We start from the raw sequence: 18,348 nt of genomic DNA, 5'->3' as shown, positions 1-18,348 counted from the left end.
AGTAATGCGCGCTTTACCACTCCTCACTCAAGTCATAAGCCTGACAGAAGCTGGATGCTCGTGAATTCATTCTGTAGCTGTGACGTTGCACGTTCTGGTGCTCTCTCTCTCTCTCGCTCTCGCTCTTCGATTGACTCAATCCAATGGGGCAGTGGTTGTTCCGTCGACTCTGCCGCTTAAATACAAAATAAATATATCTCAGTACCAGTTTGCTCTTCGTGCGTAGCATTTCGAATATTTTTACCACGGTACGTTAACTGAAAATACCCCGTCGCAGGCCAATAGGAAAACAATAAAAAAAAATATACATATATATATATATATATATGAGAAAAATAGGCAAGAGAATTTGCCAGCAAAAAGAAAATCAAAGCATCTGTGTGCCAGTTGCAGAAAATTCGCGCGCAAATTTGTGTTGTTATAAATAAAACCACAAAAGTTTTGTTTCGTTATTCTTTTACGATTTTATGCAGTTTTCACACGCCCACGCCTAGTTTTACACCCCGCGCTGTCATTGCGCTCACTCTCAATTTTACTATTCTCTATTACTCACTCAACGTCAATTTTCAACAGGTATTCAACGACGACGACAACAACAGCAACAACAACAACAACAGCAGTAACAAATTGTCTTTTTTCGTGTTCGATAGAAAAAAGTGGCCAAGAATTTGTTTATGTGTATTGTTGCGCGTGCAAGTGTGTGTGAGTGTAAATTATTATTTGCAAAGCGATTTGTGGTGTGAAAAGTGAAAACAAGTGGGAAAAGCGCCGCAAAGTATTCAACGCTTCCAGTGGATTGGATTATCAACTGAATATCAAGGCAGAGCTAACTCGTAAGTAACGGCAACTTCAACTACAATTTAATTAGGTTCTTCCATTCTCCTCAATCTCGAGCTACTCCACAGCCAACGGCATCGCGCCATTACCCGTTGTTTGGGTCGTCTTTTTTCAGTTTTTTGGGCTGTGGTCAGAGTTTTTGGTTGCCTGCTCCGTCTTCGAATTATTTTATGCTTTTGACATACACACACACACAGCGAGAACAGTATGACTTCATAGCACACACACAGATACGCACGTACACTTATACGAGCACGCACATTAAAGCTAAACGCTCTCTCAGCGCTTGCCACTCTCTCTCACTCTTTGTAGAGTGTTTGTCAAAGAGAGTGAGTGAGTGAGAGCGAGAACGTTGACGTTGTCGCTTTTTGGCCAAGCTTTAGCTGAATCTTTTTGTACGTTTTCTTTGATTTTCTTTTGTGCTGCCTTTGAAACTTTACGAGTTTATGTTGTTGTTGCCGCTGCTATTGCTGTTGCTGTTGCTGTTACTGTTTCACTCTTTTGTCGCATTTTGTGTTTTTCTCAGTTGTTTCGCATTTTGTTTTCTTTTTTTGAGCAGGGGCTGAAAGTTGAGAAATTCTTATTGGCAACCGGAATGGCGCGTAGTCAAGGAGACACATTCAAAACATTCAACACATGCCGTATCAGACACAAATACAGTAAAGGCACTTTACCATGAACTATTCGCATTAAAATATATGTTAGGGCAGAGTATAATCAAATATATTGTTAGCCATATGTAGAGAGAGGAACATTTTTATTTTAATAGATTTGCATAATTTTCTGAATTTTGCTATATAAATATTTTGTAAATACTTAATATAGGTTTAGTTCTTTTGTTGAACGTGCACTGTACGTAATTGTGTGCGTGCTGTGTGTTGTATCCATGCAACCTTCCCCCGTTAAACTCATTACGATTGAAATTATGAAATGCGACACAGTCAAGTATTTACGCTCTGGATAAAAGTACATACATATATATATTTATTTAAGTAGTAGTAGAGAAATATTAACGCGCAGCTAGTGTAAGATTGGCGACAACAACAACTGCGACGACGCCGACGTCGACGTCACTGGCACCAAAATAAACCAAAGGCAGCAGCAGTAGCGGCAGCCGCAGCTGCTGCCTTGGAAATTGATCGCGTTGAGCAGGTTATTTCCTTATCAACTGCTCGCTGCTCTGCTCTCTGCTTTTTTGTTCACCCTATTGGTATTTCGGTTGTGATATCAAGGCTAAGCGCGCAGAAGGAAGTCTGCGAAGCTTTCTGGCCATTGTACTATGTACATATGTTAGGCTAGTGATAAGGTTTGCATTACTCACGCACATAGCCGAACTGATAAGATTCCGCGCAAATAGTCGAGGGTAACTGTAAGTTATGAATGGGGCAGGTGACTCTTCAGGCGAGGCTCCCATGCGTCATCCAAAAGCCAAATGGATTTTCACAATCAGTGGAAAATCTGATAGAAAGCAGACGCGGACGTGGCTTGGCTTGGCTTAGCTTGAGTAAGCTTGGCTTGGCTCGACTTGGCTTGGATTGGATCTGGAACAGAGCGTTTGACCCAAATAGCCTAACGAGCGACACAGCGATGCATTTCCAAGAGTCGCTCTTCCTCTCTTCAAAGAGTGGCAGACAGACAGTGCAAGAAGTTGCATTAGAAACCGGTTATTGCTTGGCCAAGAAATTGGCTACACAACAGACAAACAAATAAACGAAACGAGCAAAGCAAATGCTAATAACTGTACAACGGACCAAACTGTGCGAGCCGAACGAGAAAAAAATACATATAACAAAAATTATAATAAACTGTGGCGAGCCACAGCCAAACGACTTAGCCACATGCAAGCACACGGCCTAAACATGAAAAACAGTGTGAAAAACCTGAATTCAAGCAGAGAGCCAGAGCATAGCCAAAGTCTGAGGCAAGTTTAGCTCAACGCCCCCGCCCCCCCCCGCACAACAGAGAGGCAGAACAAGGTGTGTCGCTGCATTAGAAGAGAGCGGGAGACAGAAACAGAGAGAGAGATAGAGAGAGAGTAAGAGCGAGCAATTCGTAATCGGCTCTCTTAGCCAAAGTCTAGCTCGTAACATAAACTGGAAATTTGGGCCACAGCAGAACACACGCTGCCAGATCGTTTAAAGTTTTCATTTCACACTCAATTTTCTAGGGGGCACTCTGCCTGGCATTTCAAATCGTTTGATTAGGAGAGCTTCCTCTGGATTTGAAAGCTATTTCGGAGCTATTTTCGAGTTATTAACGGCCTCAACACACAACTCGCCTGATTTGTTGGCTTCCTCTTGAGACTCGAGAGCTTCGCCTCTATTTCATCGACCTATTGACGCCCTCTACTCAAAAGCAATCTGTCGGCCTGCTGTAAAGGAAGGAAAACAGAGCTCCAGTGGCTCTACTCTATGGAGATCTCTTGATTTGCGACAATGATCCCAGAGTTTCCGCTTTTGACTTGTAAAGATTTGTGTCTATTTTCGAGTTGTTAACGCCCTCTGCGCGGGGCAACAGATAGAAAACAGCTTTTACACACACATACACACACAGAGGGAGAAGCACTCACACACACACATTCACACATTTTCGCATTGAATTTTCTATTTATATTTGTTGTCACATCGATTTTTATTGTTGTCGAGGGGGGCGCTATGATTTATGTGGATAAAGAGCCAGCTGTGTATTTTGGTTTGTTTACTAGTTCAGTGGAGTCACCCCAGTTGGCATCTATTTGTGGGTGGGTCTTGGGTTCGACAACACTCCCGAGTTCGTTGCCCACCGAGAGAGGGAGAGAGAGAGAGAGAGAGTCTACCGGCTCGAAGGCGTTGAATACTTTAAATAGCGAATTGCTGAGGCGTTGCTGTGGGAGTACCGTGCTATGGAAATATATGCACACAAAAATACATATATATGCATATACATATATATATTCTCAATATGTGCCTCTATACTATATGAGAGCATTTTGTAGTCTGTAATTCGTCAAGCGCCATTGAGCAAAGCCAAGTAGCGAAGCCATTGTAGCCGTCGAGTGCTCAATTCATTTCTTCTTCTTCTAATTTTTTTTTGCGCTGGTCAACAAGTGCAAACGATTTATGTAGTAATTCACTGAGGCGATTAGAGGAATTCAAACTGGAATTGCAACTGGAGCGGATCTGGCTTATCGTAGCAAAAAACTTTATATATAAATATATTTATATATGTATATGCTTATTTTTATAAGTAAACAAAAATTTGCAGCTTGTGATAGCAGCAACTGCAAGGCAAACAAAATGCGTGAGAATACCCCTAATGCCAGCCAGGCAACAATATTATCGATTGACCCATTTAAGCGCATACCACCAAAGGCAAACAAACAAAAAACTTTGACTTCCTTTCCTCTTACACTCCTTCTTTCACACGCACGCCCAAAAAATAGAATATACAAAATGTTATTCTCATCAGATTGTGCGACCTGATATATACTTCATAAATATCTTGCCTAATATATATACCATTATGTATTCGACTATGGCATATCATCATCCATTTCGCCAAATGGGAAAAGCATTTCTTGCGGAAGTCTGCCTGGCTATTAACGGATGTGAGCAGCTCGCCCGCAACTCTTTCGCTATGGAAAACAAAAATTTTGTTGTATACAATTTATGGGCAACGCTTCGTTGATTTGTTGCTTCGTTTGCAAGCAAGCGCACAGGTGAACAGTCATTCAGAATGAATGAACTGCCTCTCACTATTGTTAACTGAACTTTAATAACAGTTGCAAATATATGCACTTACGCACACACCTTTCCAACTGACGTCACGCCAGCAGCAGCAGCAGCAGCAGCAGACCAACTCCAGCACAGATGACCTAATGGCATGACGGAATATACAAAACATACACAGAATTTTATATGATACATATTTGTATATTCATATATATGTATATCGGCTCTGAGGTTGAGGTTCAGGTTCATATTCATCGTGTTTTGTTGTGCTGTGTCCGAGTAAATTGAATTTGATTTAAGTTGTATTAAATTAAACTTAATTACGGCCTACCCTTAACTCAATTGGATTGACCGCCAGTGCACAGGCCGAGTGAATCTTTAGCAAACATGACAGTTCATTATACACACACTCACACACACACACACACACACACACATACACTCAAACTTCTTTCAATTCATAGCTCTCAACTCAAGACATCAACAGCTCTTGAATATTCCTCATGCCCATAAGTTCACAGTAGAGTTGGCCTGAGTATTCAAATACTTTGCCCAAATATTTGCATACTTGAAACAAGAAACACTCTAAATGCTTAATAAATGTTTTTTCTTTTTACATTATTTGATGAATTTTGTAATTTAGGTAAGGTAAAGTAAAGTTGAATATATAAATTTACATTGAAGCTCAAGAATTGAGCTCAATTCGAAGTTTACCAGTTTGCCATTCACATACTCTTTTAAGACAGAATTTAGACAGTCTTTAATGCTTTTTGAATATTAAATATTATTACTTGACTAAATTTATTAAATTTCTTAAACTCACTCAGCATATCAAGAATTTTTATTCTCAAAAAAGTTGTTGAACGAATATAAACTTGTAAAAAATTTAATATAAACTTTATATACAATAATTATTAATTAATTAATATTATTAAAAATTTTTAATATTTAATGTAAAATGATTGAAAGGATTCAATGAGTATTTGGCAAATAATCTTTGCTCTTTTAATTTTGAATATTAATAACAATAATAACTCACCCGAAGTTTCTTAATGCAATAATGCAAAATTTTAAGCATTTGAATACATTAAACACAATTTCTAAATTAAAAGGAATTTTCGTATTCAAAAAAGTATAGAGAAATAAAAATACGATATTTCTATTCAAAACTTAGCTTCAGCTTGACCGCAGTTCTACTCAATTTCAATAGAATATTTCGAGTTTAAGCTTTTCTCAGACTGTTCACATATACAATGTGTATATATATGTATATATGTATGTCTGCAGTCAAGTCGGTTTACCGGTCACGTCTTTGTTTGTCTTTGCGTAAGCTTAAGCATGGAGATACATTCCTGCTCACGCCCCAAGCCCAAGTGGTGTACAGTGAGGCAACATTGCCATGATTAGAAGCACACCCAGATGTCAGTTTATATAGGCATATATATACACAATCATATACATATATACATATATAGTTGATGTGTGTATTTCAGCTACTTGATGAATTTCACCTCGACCTCCTTCAATTGAAGCATTCATTCTTCAGTTTTGTTGTTGATTTTTCTTTCTTTTTTGGGTGTCGGCATCTTGCAAAATATTGCGCATGCTGTTTACTGTTGTTGTTGTTGTTGTTATTGTTGTTGTTGTTGTTGCTTGTTGCTTGTTTGATTGTTGCTGCAATAGAACAAACAATTTCAATAATTTGCTCTGATGATGATGTCATCGTTAATGCGAGACAAAAATAAAACATATCGCCGGCCATTCTAGAGCAGAGCAGACTAAATATATATGTACTATATATGTACATATATATGTATATGTAGATGTGTTTATAGTAAACAGAGATTTGCAGCAATTGCAAGCGAACTGCACGTTCATCAGCTATCTATACCTCTCCCTCTCTCTCTCTCTCTTTCCCTCTCTCTGTGTGTGTGATTCATGCGTCAATCAATGAAGTGTGGCAGCAAACACGAAACGTTTCACTGTCAAATTGCCTAGAATGCGATGCACGAACTGTAATTAGATCACGATTAAGTGTACTTAACAATTATCCCGCCGACTTAATGGATAGATGATGTCAACTGGGCGGCTAAGCAGATTGCCCCAAAATAATAATGCTACTCTAGCTGTTTGCAATTAATGGATGAAAATAAACACACACACACATACACACACTCGCAGACACTTACGCATGATATTTGAATAAAAATGAAATGTCTGCCTTCTGGTTTTTGGATTCTCAACAATTTGAAACAGTTTCGATGGCCCGATGACGCCATCAGCTGCCCCCAAAAACTGTGACGCGCTGTTCTGCTGTTGCTTGACTTTATGGTTTTATTTGAGAGGATTTCGAATCGAGTTTTTGCAGCTTTATTTGCTTCGTTTGCCGCATGCCTGTCGATCGTACCAAAAACTGGTTCAGCCTGTCCGGCGATCGCTGGCAATGATTCCCCTCTGCCCGCCTCACATATAACTGCCGATCATAGATAGAGAAATTGAAGAGTGCAAGAAATTTCAAATCAATTAAACATTCAATTGATCAATTGCTCCGCCAACTATATTGCACTCGCTCCCATCGAACGTCTTCTCCTACTCTCTGTCTGTCTGTCTCTCTTGCTCTGCCTGCGCTGGGGTGTGGTGCTATTTGTTAGCTTTGCAACCACTAGCCACAGCTAGCCTCATACAATAAATGAAAAATTAATATACTTTGTATATAATATAATATACTAATATACTAGGTATATATATTATTATTTAATTATTTATACATAATATGCTTGAGTTAGAGGCAGTGAATGTGCCTGCGGTTAGAATATTATTATAATAAACAGAACAACTAATTGCTAGTCAATATTTAGCATATAGACGAGGGCAGTACGAAAAATTATAGCAATGTGAAATCATAACAGCATAAAAAGATTAAAAATAAGAAAGCAAAATTTACAAAACTTGTCAAATATTATCAAATATAAAGAATCTATATCATAAATATCTTTGCATAGAAAACCAATATACCCATTTTCGCATTAGAAGAATAAGTATTTGTAAAACTCAATTCGAATCATCTGAGGTCTTGTTATCTGACGTTTCGTCCCTTACTGCGGTCCATCATTCCCTTTGGCTAATCACATGAGGGCTAGCTTTACCTCGACCCTTACGTCTTCGTCTTCCAATCAGCTGCCAACTGAAACTTTTTTCTCATCTGAGAATTCATTTGACAAGTTGCAGCGAAAGTTCTGCAAACTTTCTTTGAGCCAAAGGAGTTGGCCAAAAGGGGGGGCGGGCGGGTCTAATGTGTGCCGTCTAATTAAAGCCGGCCAGGTTTTTCAAATAAATTCCAACTGGCATAGACGCACAAACACACATGCACACATGCTCAATATGCTGTTTCTGCTTCTTTTTACGGCCGTGTGTGCTGGTCAGCATCTAGTTTTATGGCTCTTGGCTGGGACTTTGTTGAGGTTGTGCTGTGGCTTTCGCCAGCTAAACTTTAATTTCAGTTTGAATTTACCGCGTCCACAGCATTTAATGGTACACTTTTATATATTCACAGCTCGCCAGGCAACAACTGCGGTCAGCTGCAAGTAGAACAAGGCACAGTTCACGTAAGTATGACTACGAGTATGACTACGAGTATGAGTGTGAGTGTGAGTGGGAATGTGAATAAGAATGCGAATAATCCGTATGAATAATGTCATCGCATGACATCATGGTCCAGCCAGCGACAGCCCTTAGGGGTGGCTCGAAGGGGCTGCTTGCAGTTATTCGCTCACTCCAAGTAATTTTATAGCCCTGTCCCAGTTCGCTGGCGCCAGCCAATCGCTCAGACACACAGAGAATGGAGACCGGAGACCGGAGACCGGAGACCGACCACACGCATTCGCTCGCTTGCAGTGAGCACATCCGGTCGCATAGCCTTCCCTGCTTCCACCAGTTGTTGACTCTAGTTATATTTTTTTCTCTCTTATTAATATTTGCAGCTTCAATTTTCTAATCGATTGCAACTCGGCAAACTGAGTGCGTAGCGATGCCAGCGGAAACTAAAGCATCCGCGCCAGCGGAACCGGAAACGCCGACCAAGAGCAAAGGGAAGAGCTCATTGACCTTCTCAAAGGCCGCATTGGCACGCGTCACACTGCTCGATGGCTCCATACTGGACGTAACGATTGATGTGAGCAAATAAATTAGCCAATCTCTAGCCAAATCCAATAACTTGATCATTTCTTATATATTGACCTGTGCAGCGCAAAGCCAAAGGCCGTGACCTGGTGAACTCCATTTGCGCCGGTCTAAACATCATTGAGAAGGATTACTTTGGCCTGACCTATGAGACGCCCACCGATCCGCGTGTTTGGCTGGATTTGGAGAAGCCCGTCGCGAAATTCTTTCGTACGGATCCCTGGCCACTGGCATTCGCCGTCAAGTTCTATCCACCGGAGCCATCGCAGCTCCAGGAGGACATCACGCGCTACCATCTGTGCCTGCAAGTGCGCAATGACATCCTGGAGGGCCGTCTGCCCTGCACCTTTGTCACGCACGCCCTGCTCGGCTCGTACCTGGTGCAGTCCGAGATGGGCGACTATGATCCCAAGGAAATGCCAACCCGTGCCTATCTGAAGGACTTCAAAATCGCACCCAATCAGACAGCAGAGCTCGAGGACAAGGTCATGGATCTGCACAAGACCCACAAGTGAGTTTGGCCAGCTATCAAAACCCATATCCATATCTGATCTTCGTTTGTTTCCCCACTCAGAGGTCAATCGCCCGCTGAGGCTGAGCTCCACTACTTAGAGAATGCCAAGAAGCTGGCCATGTACGGCGTGGACTTGCATCCTGCCAAGGACTCCGAGGGCGTGGACATTATGCTGGGTGTGTGTGCGTCCGGTTTGTTGGTTTATCGCGATAAGTGAGTAGACTTGAAGCATTTCCATATTCATTTGACCTCAGACTAAAGCTTTATATTCCAACAGGCTGCGCATAAACCGTTTCGCTTGGCCAAAGATCTTGAAGATCTCGTACAAGCGTCACCATTTCTACATCAAGATACGACCGGGCGAATTCGAGCAATACGAATCCACCATCGGTTTTAAGCTTGCTAACCATCGGGCCGCCAAGAAGCTGTGGAAGTCCTGTGTGGAGCACCACACCTTCTTCCGCCTGATGACGCCAGAGCCCAACACACGGTCCACTCTATTCCCACGCTTTGGCTCCAAGTACCGCTTCTCGGGTCGCACCCACTACGAGAGCAAGGCCACGCCTGTCGACCGTACGGCGCCCAAGTTCGATCGGGCACTATCCGGCGCACGGCTCTCATCTCGTAGCATGGATGGTGAGTGCTGAAAATGGAAATCTTTATAAGTGTATCCCAATTGACGATTTTGACTTGCAGCCTTGGCCATGGCTGAGAAGGAGAAGGTGGCCCGCAAGAGCAACACCTTGGACCATCGTGGCGATCGCAGCCAGGACACAGAACCGCTAAGCCGCAGTCCCATCAAGAACAAGAAGGACAAGGTAACTAGAAGATTTGGCCGCTGAGTCCGACTCGAGATGCAGATGCTCAATGATTAATGGCAGTTGTTAACCAGATACTGAATTACTTTATTTTTTCTCGGTTTGTTACTAACTCTCACTCACAAACCAAACCAAATACATGCACACACACACACAAACACACACACACACACGAATGCCGTGTGTCCGTGCTCGTTAACCTGCTGCTCGTTGCATTCGATTTGATTCGATTCTAACAACATTGTTAACCCCAATCACATACATATATGAATATGCGTAATCAGTTAATACGCGAATCGAGCACCGGTACAGCCTCAGCCTCCTCGCAGAGCTCACTCGAGGGAGACTATGAGACCAACATCGCTGCCGAAGCGGCGTCCGCTCTCGGCGATTTTCCGTCTCTCGCTCAGGTTACTGTTTTTTTTTTTTGTAAACACTCTATGCTAAAAATATTCGTATCAAGAATTCGATTCTCTTTCCCAATACCTTAAACAATTTTATTTACTCTGGCTTGATATCTGCTTATTTTTTAATCGTTGTGAGCTTATTCCTAGACAAAAAAAATAAAAAAATATTGTGTATATCCCATTCCGATCAGCGCATATGAGATGAACTTTAAATACTTTTTATCATTACATATATTTTTTTTACTAATTTTTGTTAACCGCAACTTTTTTATTTTGATTACATAATTGACTTTAACTTAACCCTGGTAGCCCATGAACGAGGACTTGCTATTTATGGTAAATTTATGTACAAACCAAACGATCTCATATCTCTCTACTCTACGGATTGTAAATGTTTTGTCTAAATCACATTTGCATACAACTCTATACTATCCTCATTTATACCTATATTTCAATTTATTTTTATATTTATTTATGTTTTATATTTTCTGTTTAGTTTGATTTGAACTCTCATTTGCGCTACATTACTGTAAATATAGCAATCATATTGTCTAATACGCATCTAAACAAACAACCATTGGCAAATCAAAAATAAAAAGAGAAAGAAATAATTTTTCTTTAAAAATTGATTTCTCTTTGTACAGCTTTAAAACTGTAATCTTTGGCGCTTGAACAATACATTTGATCCATATTCCGTCATTTCTGTTGCATGTACTCGTACGCTTCTTCAATAAAACTTCCTTGTCTTTATTGTCCTTTGCCAAAACTCCAAGAAATCAGTTATTAAAGATCATTTTACTAAATTCACAGGATGAAGAAAAGGAGGCAAAGTTACGCGAGAAGAAGCTGAGAGAGAAGGAGGAGAAGGAGCGCAAAGAGCGCGAGAAACGCGAACAAAAGGAAAGAGAGAAGGCCGAGAAGGCGGCTAAGGCAGCTGCCGCCGCTGCTGCAGCTGGCATTAACGGTAAAATATCTATATATACACCCCTACTCTATATTGTTTAACTAATCGATTTCTTGCACAGGTGATGATCCTAATGAATCAAAGAAGTCCGATACATCTGGCAGACGTGTAAGTATCATAATTTATTAAGTTTAGCTTAAGACCTTAAGACATGTATTTTAAGATATACTATGAATTTGATTTTAAGCTAATATAAAACCCTGCGTAAGAACTCTTCGCACCATTTGTATATATACAACCAATTAAGTCCCATCCATTGTCCCACCACACCTTAAGTTCAGCTCCTAAGTATTGATAGTTTGTATTTGAGTACATTAGTTAATCCAAATTTCTTATGATTTCCATCTGATTTTGTAATTTTAATTTCTTTTTGTATTCCCCCTCCTCCGATTCGTTTCGTTTTATGTTTCAACTTTTGATTTGTCGGCGCTGCTTGAAATGGGCGAAATGAACAGGGTATTGGTATATTCTCGTCGGGTCGCAAGAGCAAGAGCGGTTCACCGTCCAAGGATGGCAAGGATAAGTCCGGCAAGGACAAGGATAAGGAAGTGGGTCGCCTCGGTTTGGTCGTTACCTCGGGTCTGATCGAGCAGGAACAAGGCGATGCCAATAAGGATGCGGACAAAAAACGTGGCTCTACCACACCCGGCGTCACCCGGCCGTACGAGTACGCCGTCGATGCCGAGGGCAATGCCAGTAGCCCGACGCGTAAGTCCTACACGCCTGGCGGCTTCCGCTACGACCAGGACCCGAATAGCGGCAAGCAGCTAGGTCCCGATGGTCAGGAACAGCTGTCGCCGACGTCGCAGCAGAAGAAGATCGGTCTGGCCTTCAACTATGCGCCAGGCAATGAGAGTGCTCTGAAGGAGACTGCCGAGAAGATCAAGTCGGGTCAACTGTCCCCTCGCACGCAAGATAAGCTGAATCGGGGACAGCTCTCGCCCAAGTCCAGAGCGAAATTGCTGCAAGACGGCAGCCTCTCGCCCACCACTCGGGCCAAGCTGCAAGGCAGCGCTGTGGATGCCGCTGCAGTGCCACTGAGCGATGGCCAGAAGCGCTCCTACTCACCCACCAAGGGTCAGCAGGGCCAGCAAGGCTATGCATCGGGTGCTCCCGGCAGCTATAAGCCGATCATTGATCCCACTGCCGAGTTCCTCGAATCACAGCGCTATAATAAGGAGCCCGGATATGTGGGCGTGGCAGCTGGTGCTAAGCCTGGCTCGCCCAAGAAAGCTGCAGCTGGAGCTGGGCCAGGATCTCGCGCTAGTGCTGGTCCTGGTGCAGCGGCTGCAGCTGCTGCGGCTAAGCCCAAGAAGAAGCGCGTTAAGATTATGGTTATTACCTCCAAATTCGATCCGAATACCAAGCGCATCGATGCCGAGAATGGCACAATTGAGCACTCGACGGGCATCCTTGATCCAGCCACGGGCCGCATTGATACTAAGTACGGCGTAATTGATCCCCAGAATGGAACTCTGGAGGCTCTGAATACACAGACAGGCAAAAAGGAGTTGTTCAAGGGCGATGTGGATCCAAAGACGGGCAATTTGCATTTGATTAGCGGTGTCTCAGATCCAAAGACAGGACGCATCGATAACTCGTTGGGTCAGATTGTTTGCATAACGCCACAGGATAATCCTGTCGTTGAGCTGACGGTCATCACGAGTCGCATTGATCCCGCAACGGGCAAGATCGATACCGTTAATGGAGAGGTCGAGCGCTCGCTGGGTGTCTTGAACTTGAGCACTGGCTTGCTGGATACGAAATACGGTGAGATTGACACACGCAAGGGTGAGCTCAAGGCCTACGATCCCAAACATGGCAAAATTGTGGTCACCAAGAATGTCAAGGTTGATCCTGGCACTGGCCAAATCACCATCTTGGGCGTCATTGATCCGAAAACGAACAAGATTGATCCTAACCAGGGTCGCATCATTGAGGTTGGCCAGCAAATTGATCCAATTGTTGAGGTTACTTCTCTGGCTGGCAAGTTCGATTCGAAGAAGAACATTATCGATCCCAAGACAGCTCAAGTGGAGACATCTGGCGGACAGTTCGATCCCAAGGCGGGCAAAATCGACACCAAGTATGGCCAAATCGATTTGGTTAAGCACACAATCACCTTTACCGATCCCAAGTCGGGCAAATCGGTGACAAGGGACATTAAGATCGAGCCAAGCACCGGACAGATCGTGCTGAAGAACCAAGTCAACCCCAAGAACAACAAACCCGACAAGGATTATGCCCGCATCATTTCACTACGCATTGTCCAACAGCGCGTGGATCCAGTTACAAAAGCGCCCATCACAGAGGTCAGCGCCGCCAAGGACAAGGACATTGTCGTTGATCCCAAATCGAACCAGATCTGGGTGCCGACCGGAGCCAATGATCCCAGCACTAAGGAACTGCAATATATTTCCAGCAGCGTGGATCCCAAGACGGGCTACGTCATCACCATCTATGGCTACCTCGATCCCAAGACCCATGAGATCAAGAAACAGACCAAACTCGACCCCAACACCATCAAAATCGAGCCGACTTCCGGCAAGATCTACACCGCCACAGGTGAAACGGATAAGGCAACCGGTGAACCGCTTTACGCTGCCACTCAGGTGGATCCGGAGTCCGGTGAGGTCTATACCAAGCTGGCTCGCGTTGATCCCAAGACTGGCAAAATTGTTATTGTACGCATTTTGCTGATGACCAAGACAGACGAGCGTGGCCGGCCCGAGGAAGTTGATCCAGAGAATTGTGAAATCGATCCGGTTTCCGGTCGTGTTCTTAAGTTCTTCAACAAAACCGTTTATGTTTATAATATGATTGATCCGATAACTGGTGAAACTGTGCAGGTCGATCCCAATGATCCACGCTTCGCGGGCGCCCGCACCACTGTGACCCACACGATGACGCTGACTGGTGAAATAGATCCGGTGACGGGACGCATTAAGAGCGAGTACGGCGACATTGATCCCAATACGGGCGACATAGATCCGGCTACGGCTGTCACCGATCCCGTTACCGGCAAGCTGATACTCAACTACTCCCAGATCAATCCCGCACACTTCGGCAAACAGGCCCAGGTGCAGACCACCACAGAGACGGTGCCGATCACACGCCAGCAGTTCTTCGACGGGGTCAAGCACATTGGCAAGAGCGCGCTGCGTCGCGACTCCGAGGCCAGCTCCGACGACGACATGACCCAGCAGTACGGCACAGATAATGTCCAGGACATTGTGCTGACCTCAGCGAACCAAGCGGGCGCCGGCGGCAAGCTGGGCAAGCAAGTGAGCACGCCCACGGTGGTAAAGACGACAACGAAACAGGTGCTGACCAAGAACGACGACGGTGTCACCCACAACGTGGAGGAGGAGGTGCGCAATCTGGGCACCGGCGAGGTGACCTACTCGACGCAGGAACACAAGGTTAGCTCCCGTTAGTTGTGAATCTGTTGTGACTGTCTCACAAGCTCTCGCGCTTACATCTTCCACTACTTAGTGAAGACGCTTTCACAATGCCTCAATTAATTTGAGTATTTCTCTCTTATTTCGTTGATTTTGATTTGTTTTCTTACTTACCTGTGCCTCTTTGCTAATTGCTTTCGCTGTTCGTGTTGCTCTTGATGTAACCGTTGTTGAATACGCACTAACCACACCAACAATCACCACACCACCAACACCCACCTAGGCTGATGCAACACCTACCGATCTGAGTGGCGCCTACGTCACGGCCACCGCAGTCACCACCCGCACAGCAACCACGCACGAGGATCTGGGCAAGAACGCCAAGACGGAACAGCTCGAGGAGAAGACCGTAGCCACCACCCGCACCCTAGACCCCAACAATCAGCAGCAGCGCGTCGTCACCCAGGAGGTGAAGACGACGGCAACGGTAACGAGTGGCGATCAGGTAAGAGAATCGATTCCAATCGGCTCGCATGGCTGCACCTCTCGATATGCATGATTTGTGATGTCTGTTATTTGTTTTGTTTTACTTCCTTTTTTTTGGGATTGGATTCGATTTCCATATCGATATCCAACTCGATTTCCAATTCGATTTGTTGTTGTAAATCACTAGTACCAGAGACGCGACAGTGTGTCATCGACCAGCTCTGGCGACTCCGGCACACCCATCGATGGGCCATACGATGGCTCCAGCGTGGTGCGCACTGACACTCAGGTTTGTACTAGCCTAATTAGTAGACTATGTAACTTGGTATCTAGTTGACTCCGTGTTTGTACCACTAATGTGCCTTTCCGTTCCACGGCAATGCAATCTAATAATCTCCAACTTTTGCTAACAACCCTATAGAAATCTCCGCTATATACAAGCTCTGCAACCGGATCCACTGGCCCGCACGTCGAAAGCACCCGAGTGGTGCTCGGCGAGGATTCGCCCGGCTATTCAGGACATGGCGAGATCATCTCCACGCAAACCGTGAGCAGTAAAACCCGCACCGTCGAAACGATTACCGTAAGTAAACCGCAAGAAAATCCATTCGCACATTCTGACCCAGCGTGAGTAAGTAGAGACGGAGGTAGGAATACTTTACATTTGAACAATTTCCACCAAAACAAATTCCAAATTTCCTGTATTCGTATGCGCCTTCACTGTACATTTACATACATTCGTCTCTTGTGCCAAACTGGTGATACGGTGTGCATTATATATTATATATATAGCCATATATTAATCATCATTTATCAAGTGAAGAATCGTAAAGCGGCTGTAATTTGGATATACTTATATATTCAATTCCTGATCTATGTATATAGATAGGCAAGGAAAAAGATTATAGACAGCCGCTTACCAAATTATTCAGTATTCTATAACTAATCTGAAATCTCTTTTGCCCACAGTACAAAACCGAACGCGATGGCATTGTTGAGACCCGTGTGGAGCAGAAGATAACCATTCAATCCGATGGCGATCCAATCGATCATGACAAAGCCTTGGCTGAGGCAATACAAGTAAGTTCAAACATAAATAACTAAATATAAAATCAGAATTTTAATATATGTATCTACCCCATCATCCTCTATTCGCAGGAGGCGACGGCCATGAATCCAGACATGACAGTCGAGAAGATTGAAATTCAACAGCAAACGCAGTAGATTTTATAATTACTTTTAAACAATTACGATGTAAAACCCGCACAGCTTCACACACACACACACATATATACCCACGCACACCACCACCAACAACAATAACAACCACATAAACAATCAAAATATCAAAATACACACAGCACATCCAGTACACCTTTTATACAACCTACCTACACACATACATATACAACTAAGTTTATAGAAACGGAATTCAATATTTTCTATATATACTATAGAGCAAGACGGAGAGCTATCCATAACAATTCAAGCCCATATTGTATGTTTATAATTTTTTTTATTTACATAAAAAAAACTGTTGTTTATAACTACCTTTTATTATTATGTATGTCTAACAGAATGAAATGCATCAAAGCATCATTAAAGTATATTGAATGTGCAAACGCAAAAAAACAAAAAACAAAAAAGAGAAAACGTTAAAAGAGAAAATTATATATATATATATATACATAAATCTTTATATATATATATACATAAATCTTTATATATATAAATGTAAACATTATATTTGTAAACCACAATTGCATTCAAATAAAATGAGAACCTAAATGTACACACTAAATGGAAAGCGAGCTTTTCACTTCAAAGCGATAGACTATTTGAATATTCATTGAATGCACGCGCAGCCGGCGATAGGCATCAGTAATGCATTGGACTGGAAACAAACGCCAAATAGTTGGCGAAAAACCCAAGCACCCCCTCCCCGTCACACCTGAGCCAAGGGCAAAAACTGCGCCACATCATCGCAATTAACAAATGCAGTAAAAACTAATGGGAGAGTGCTCCAAGTGGGCATTAGCTGGCTAGGATATACCCTGTACCCTGAAATTGGGCTTGTAGAGGAACTCCTCATAAATAGGTCTGGAATCTATGCTCAAAAAACTGAATCAATCAAACCAAGTCGAGTTCACATTAAGCAATTAATTCTCCAATTATTTGAGTTAAACTAGCTATACAATTGCAAGTCTCCATCTCAAAGGAGTCTAGAATTCCAGATCAATAAGTTTCTAGGACATTGATTAATCCAATTTAAGAATATACTTTATGCATAGGAGCATACCTCCTGCCGCCCTTTTATACCCTGTTTACCCATTTTCAATTTACAACTTCGCGGCAAAACGAAAACAAATGAACCCATTTGGCTCTACCCCTGCGGCTCTACCCCTGCCCCTTGGGTAGCCACGAGCAGGACACGTTGAGCGATAAGGACATTGCATTAACATGAAATCCAATTCGCAACTTCTGATGCCGACCCAGCGACAACGAGGCAAATTATTGTAATGCAATATTTATGCAGTTCATGGCAGCAGAAAGGCCACAACGTTCGCGGGGGGCAGAGGCGGTTGGCGAGACTTGCTAATAATATTACGTTCCATGGCAGGAATTTCAATTGGACTTGGTATACCTTAAGCCCAATGAATGCGGTTAAGCGGGATATCAACGTGGTTCAGGCTGAATGCGAAAAACCGGGAATGCGAAACTTATCCAGGCAGGACTTTACCTGTTGGAAGCTGAGGACAGGTACTTGGTAGTAATGCAGTAGTAGAATGAGCTTAGCTAATTAAATAAATAAATATAGCACATAAAATATACTCAAATCTTATATGAACTCTATATTCAGGGTATCTCTTAGTCGTGCCCTCCCAACTCGACCCGTTTTCTTTTACTTTCTGCGTTTTCCTGTTGTATGCAATTTTTAAATTGTGGCCACAACATGCAAAAAAATGTCAGCAAACGATTAAATGCAATGGGGTCCGGTTTGGGGTCTGTTAGGGGGGATAGCATAAAAAAGC

General features: G+C 43.0%; 1 protein-coding gene across 10 annotated transcripts; it reads left to right on the top strand.

The window, feature by feature from the left end:
- The first annotated feature begins 154 nt into the window (after positions 1–154).
- On the top strand, positions 155–16,766 carry LOC6579853 (protein 4.1 homolog). 10 transcript variants are annotated; one of them, XM_015163930.3, is made up of 17 exons: positions 157–248; positions 574–833; positions 8,101–8,152; positions 8,528–8,718; positions 8,792–9,237; positions 9,301–9,453; positions 9,518–9,876; positions 9,937–10,058; positions 10,775–10,801; positions 11,276–11,429; positions 11,491–11,537; positions 11,885–14,851; positions 15,114–15,335; positions 15,504–15,605; positions 15,738–15,899; positions 16,286–16,396; positions 16,475–16,766. In XM_015163930.3, exons 4-17 carry the CDS (start codon positions 8,575–8,577, stop codon positions 16,538–16,540), a joined length of 5,082 nt encoding a protein of 1,693 aa, XP_015019416.1. In that variant the 5' UTR covers positions 157–248; positions 574–833; positions 8,101–8,152; positions 8,528–8,574; the 3' UTR covers positions 16,541–16,766. The 10 variants fall into 10 exon arrangements, with proteins under 10 accessions (XP_032586051.1, XP_032586049.1, XP_015019416.1 ...); XM_015163931.3 differs by lacking the exon at positions 10,775–10,801 and adding an exon at positions 10,343–10,468; XM_044010912.1 differs by lacking the exon at positions 10,775–10,801 and adding an exon at positions 10,343–10,468 and having other exon boundaries at positions 160–248; positions 14,279–14,851.
- Positions 16,767–18,348: the final 1,582 nt, after the last annotated feature.

The sequence above is a fragment of the Drosophila mojavensis genome, unplaced genomic scaffold (assembly GCF_018153725.1).
Source record: "Drosophila mojavensis isolate 15081-1352.22 unplaced genomic scaffold, ASM1815372v1 contig_80, whole genome shotgun sequence".
Taxonomy (NCBI): domain Eukaryota; kingdom Metazoa; phylum Arthropoda; class Insecta; order Diptera; family Drosophilidae; genus Drosophila; species Drosophila mojavensis.
Note: the sequence above shows the minus strand (reverse complement) of the source record. Positions and strands in the feature narration are given on the sequence as shown.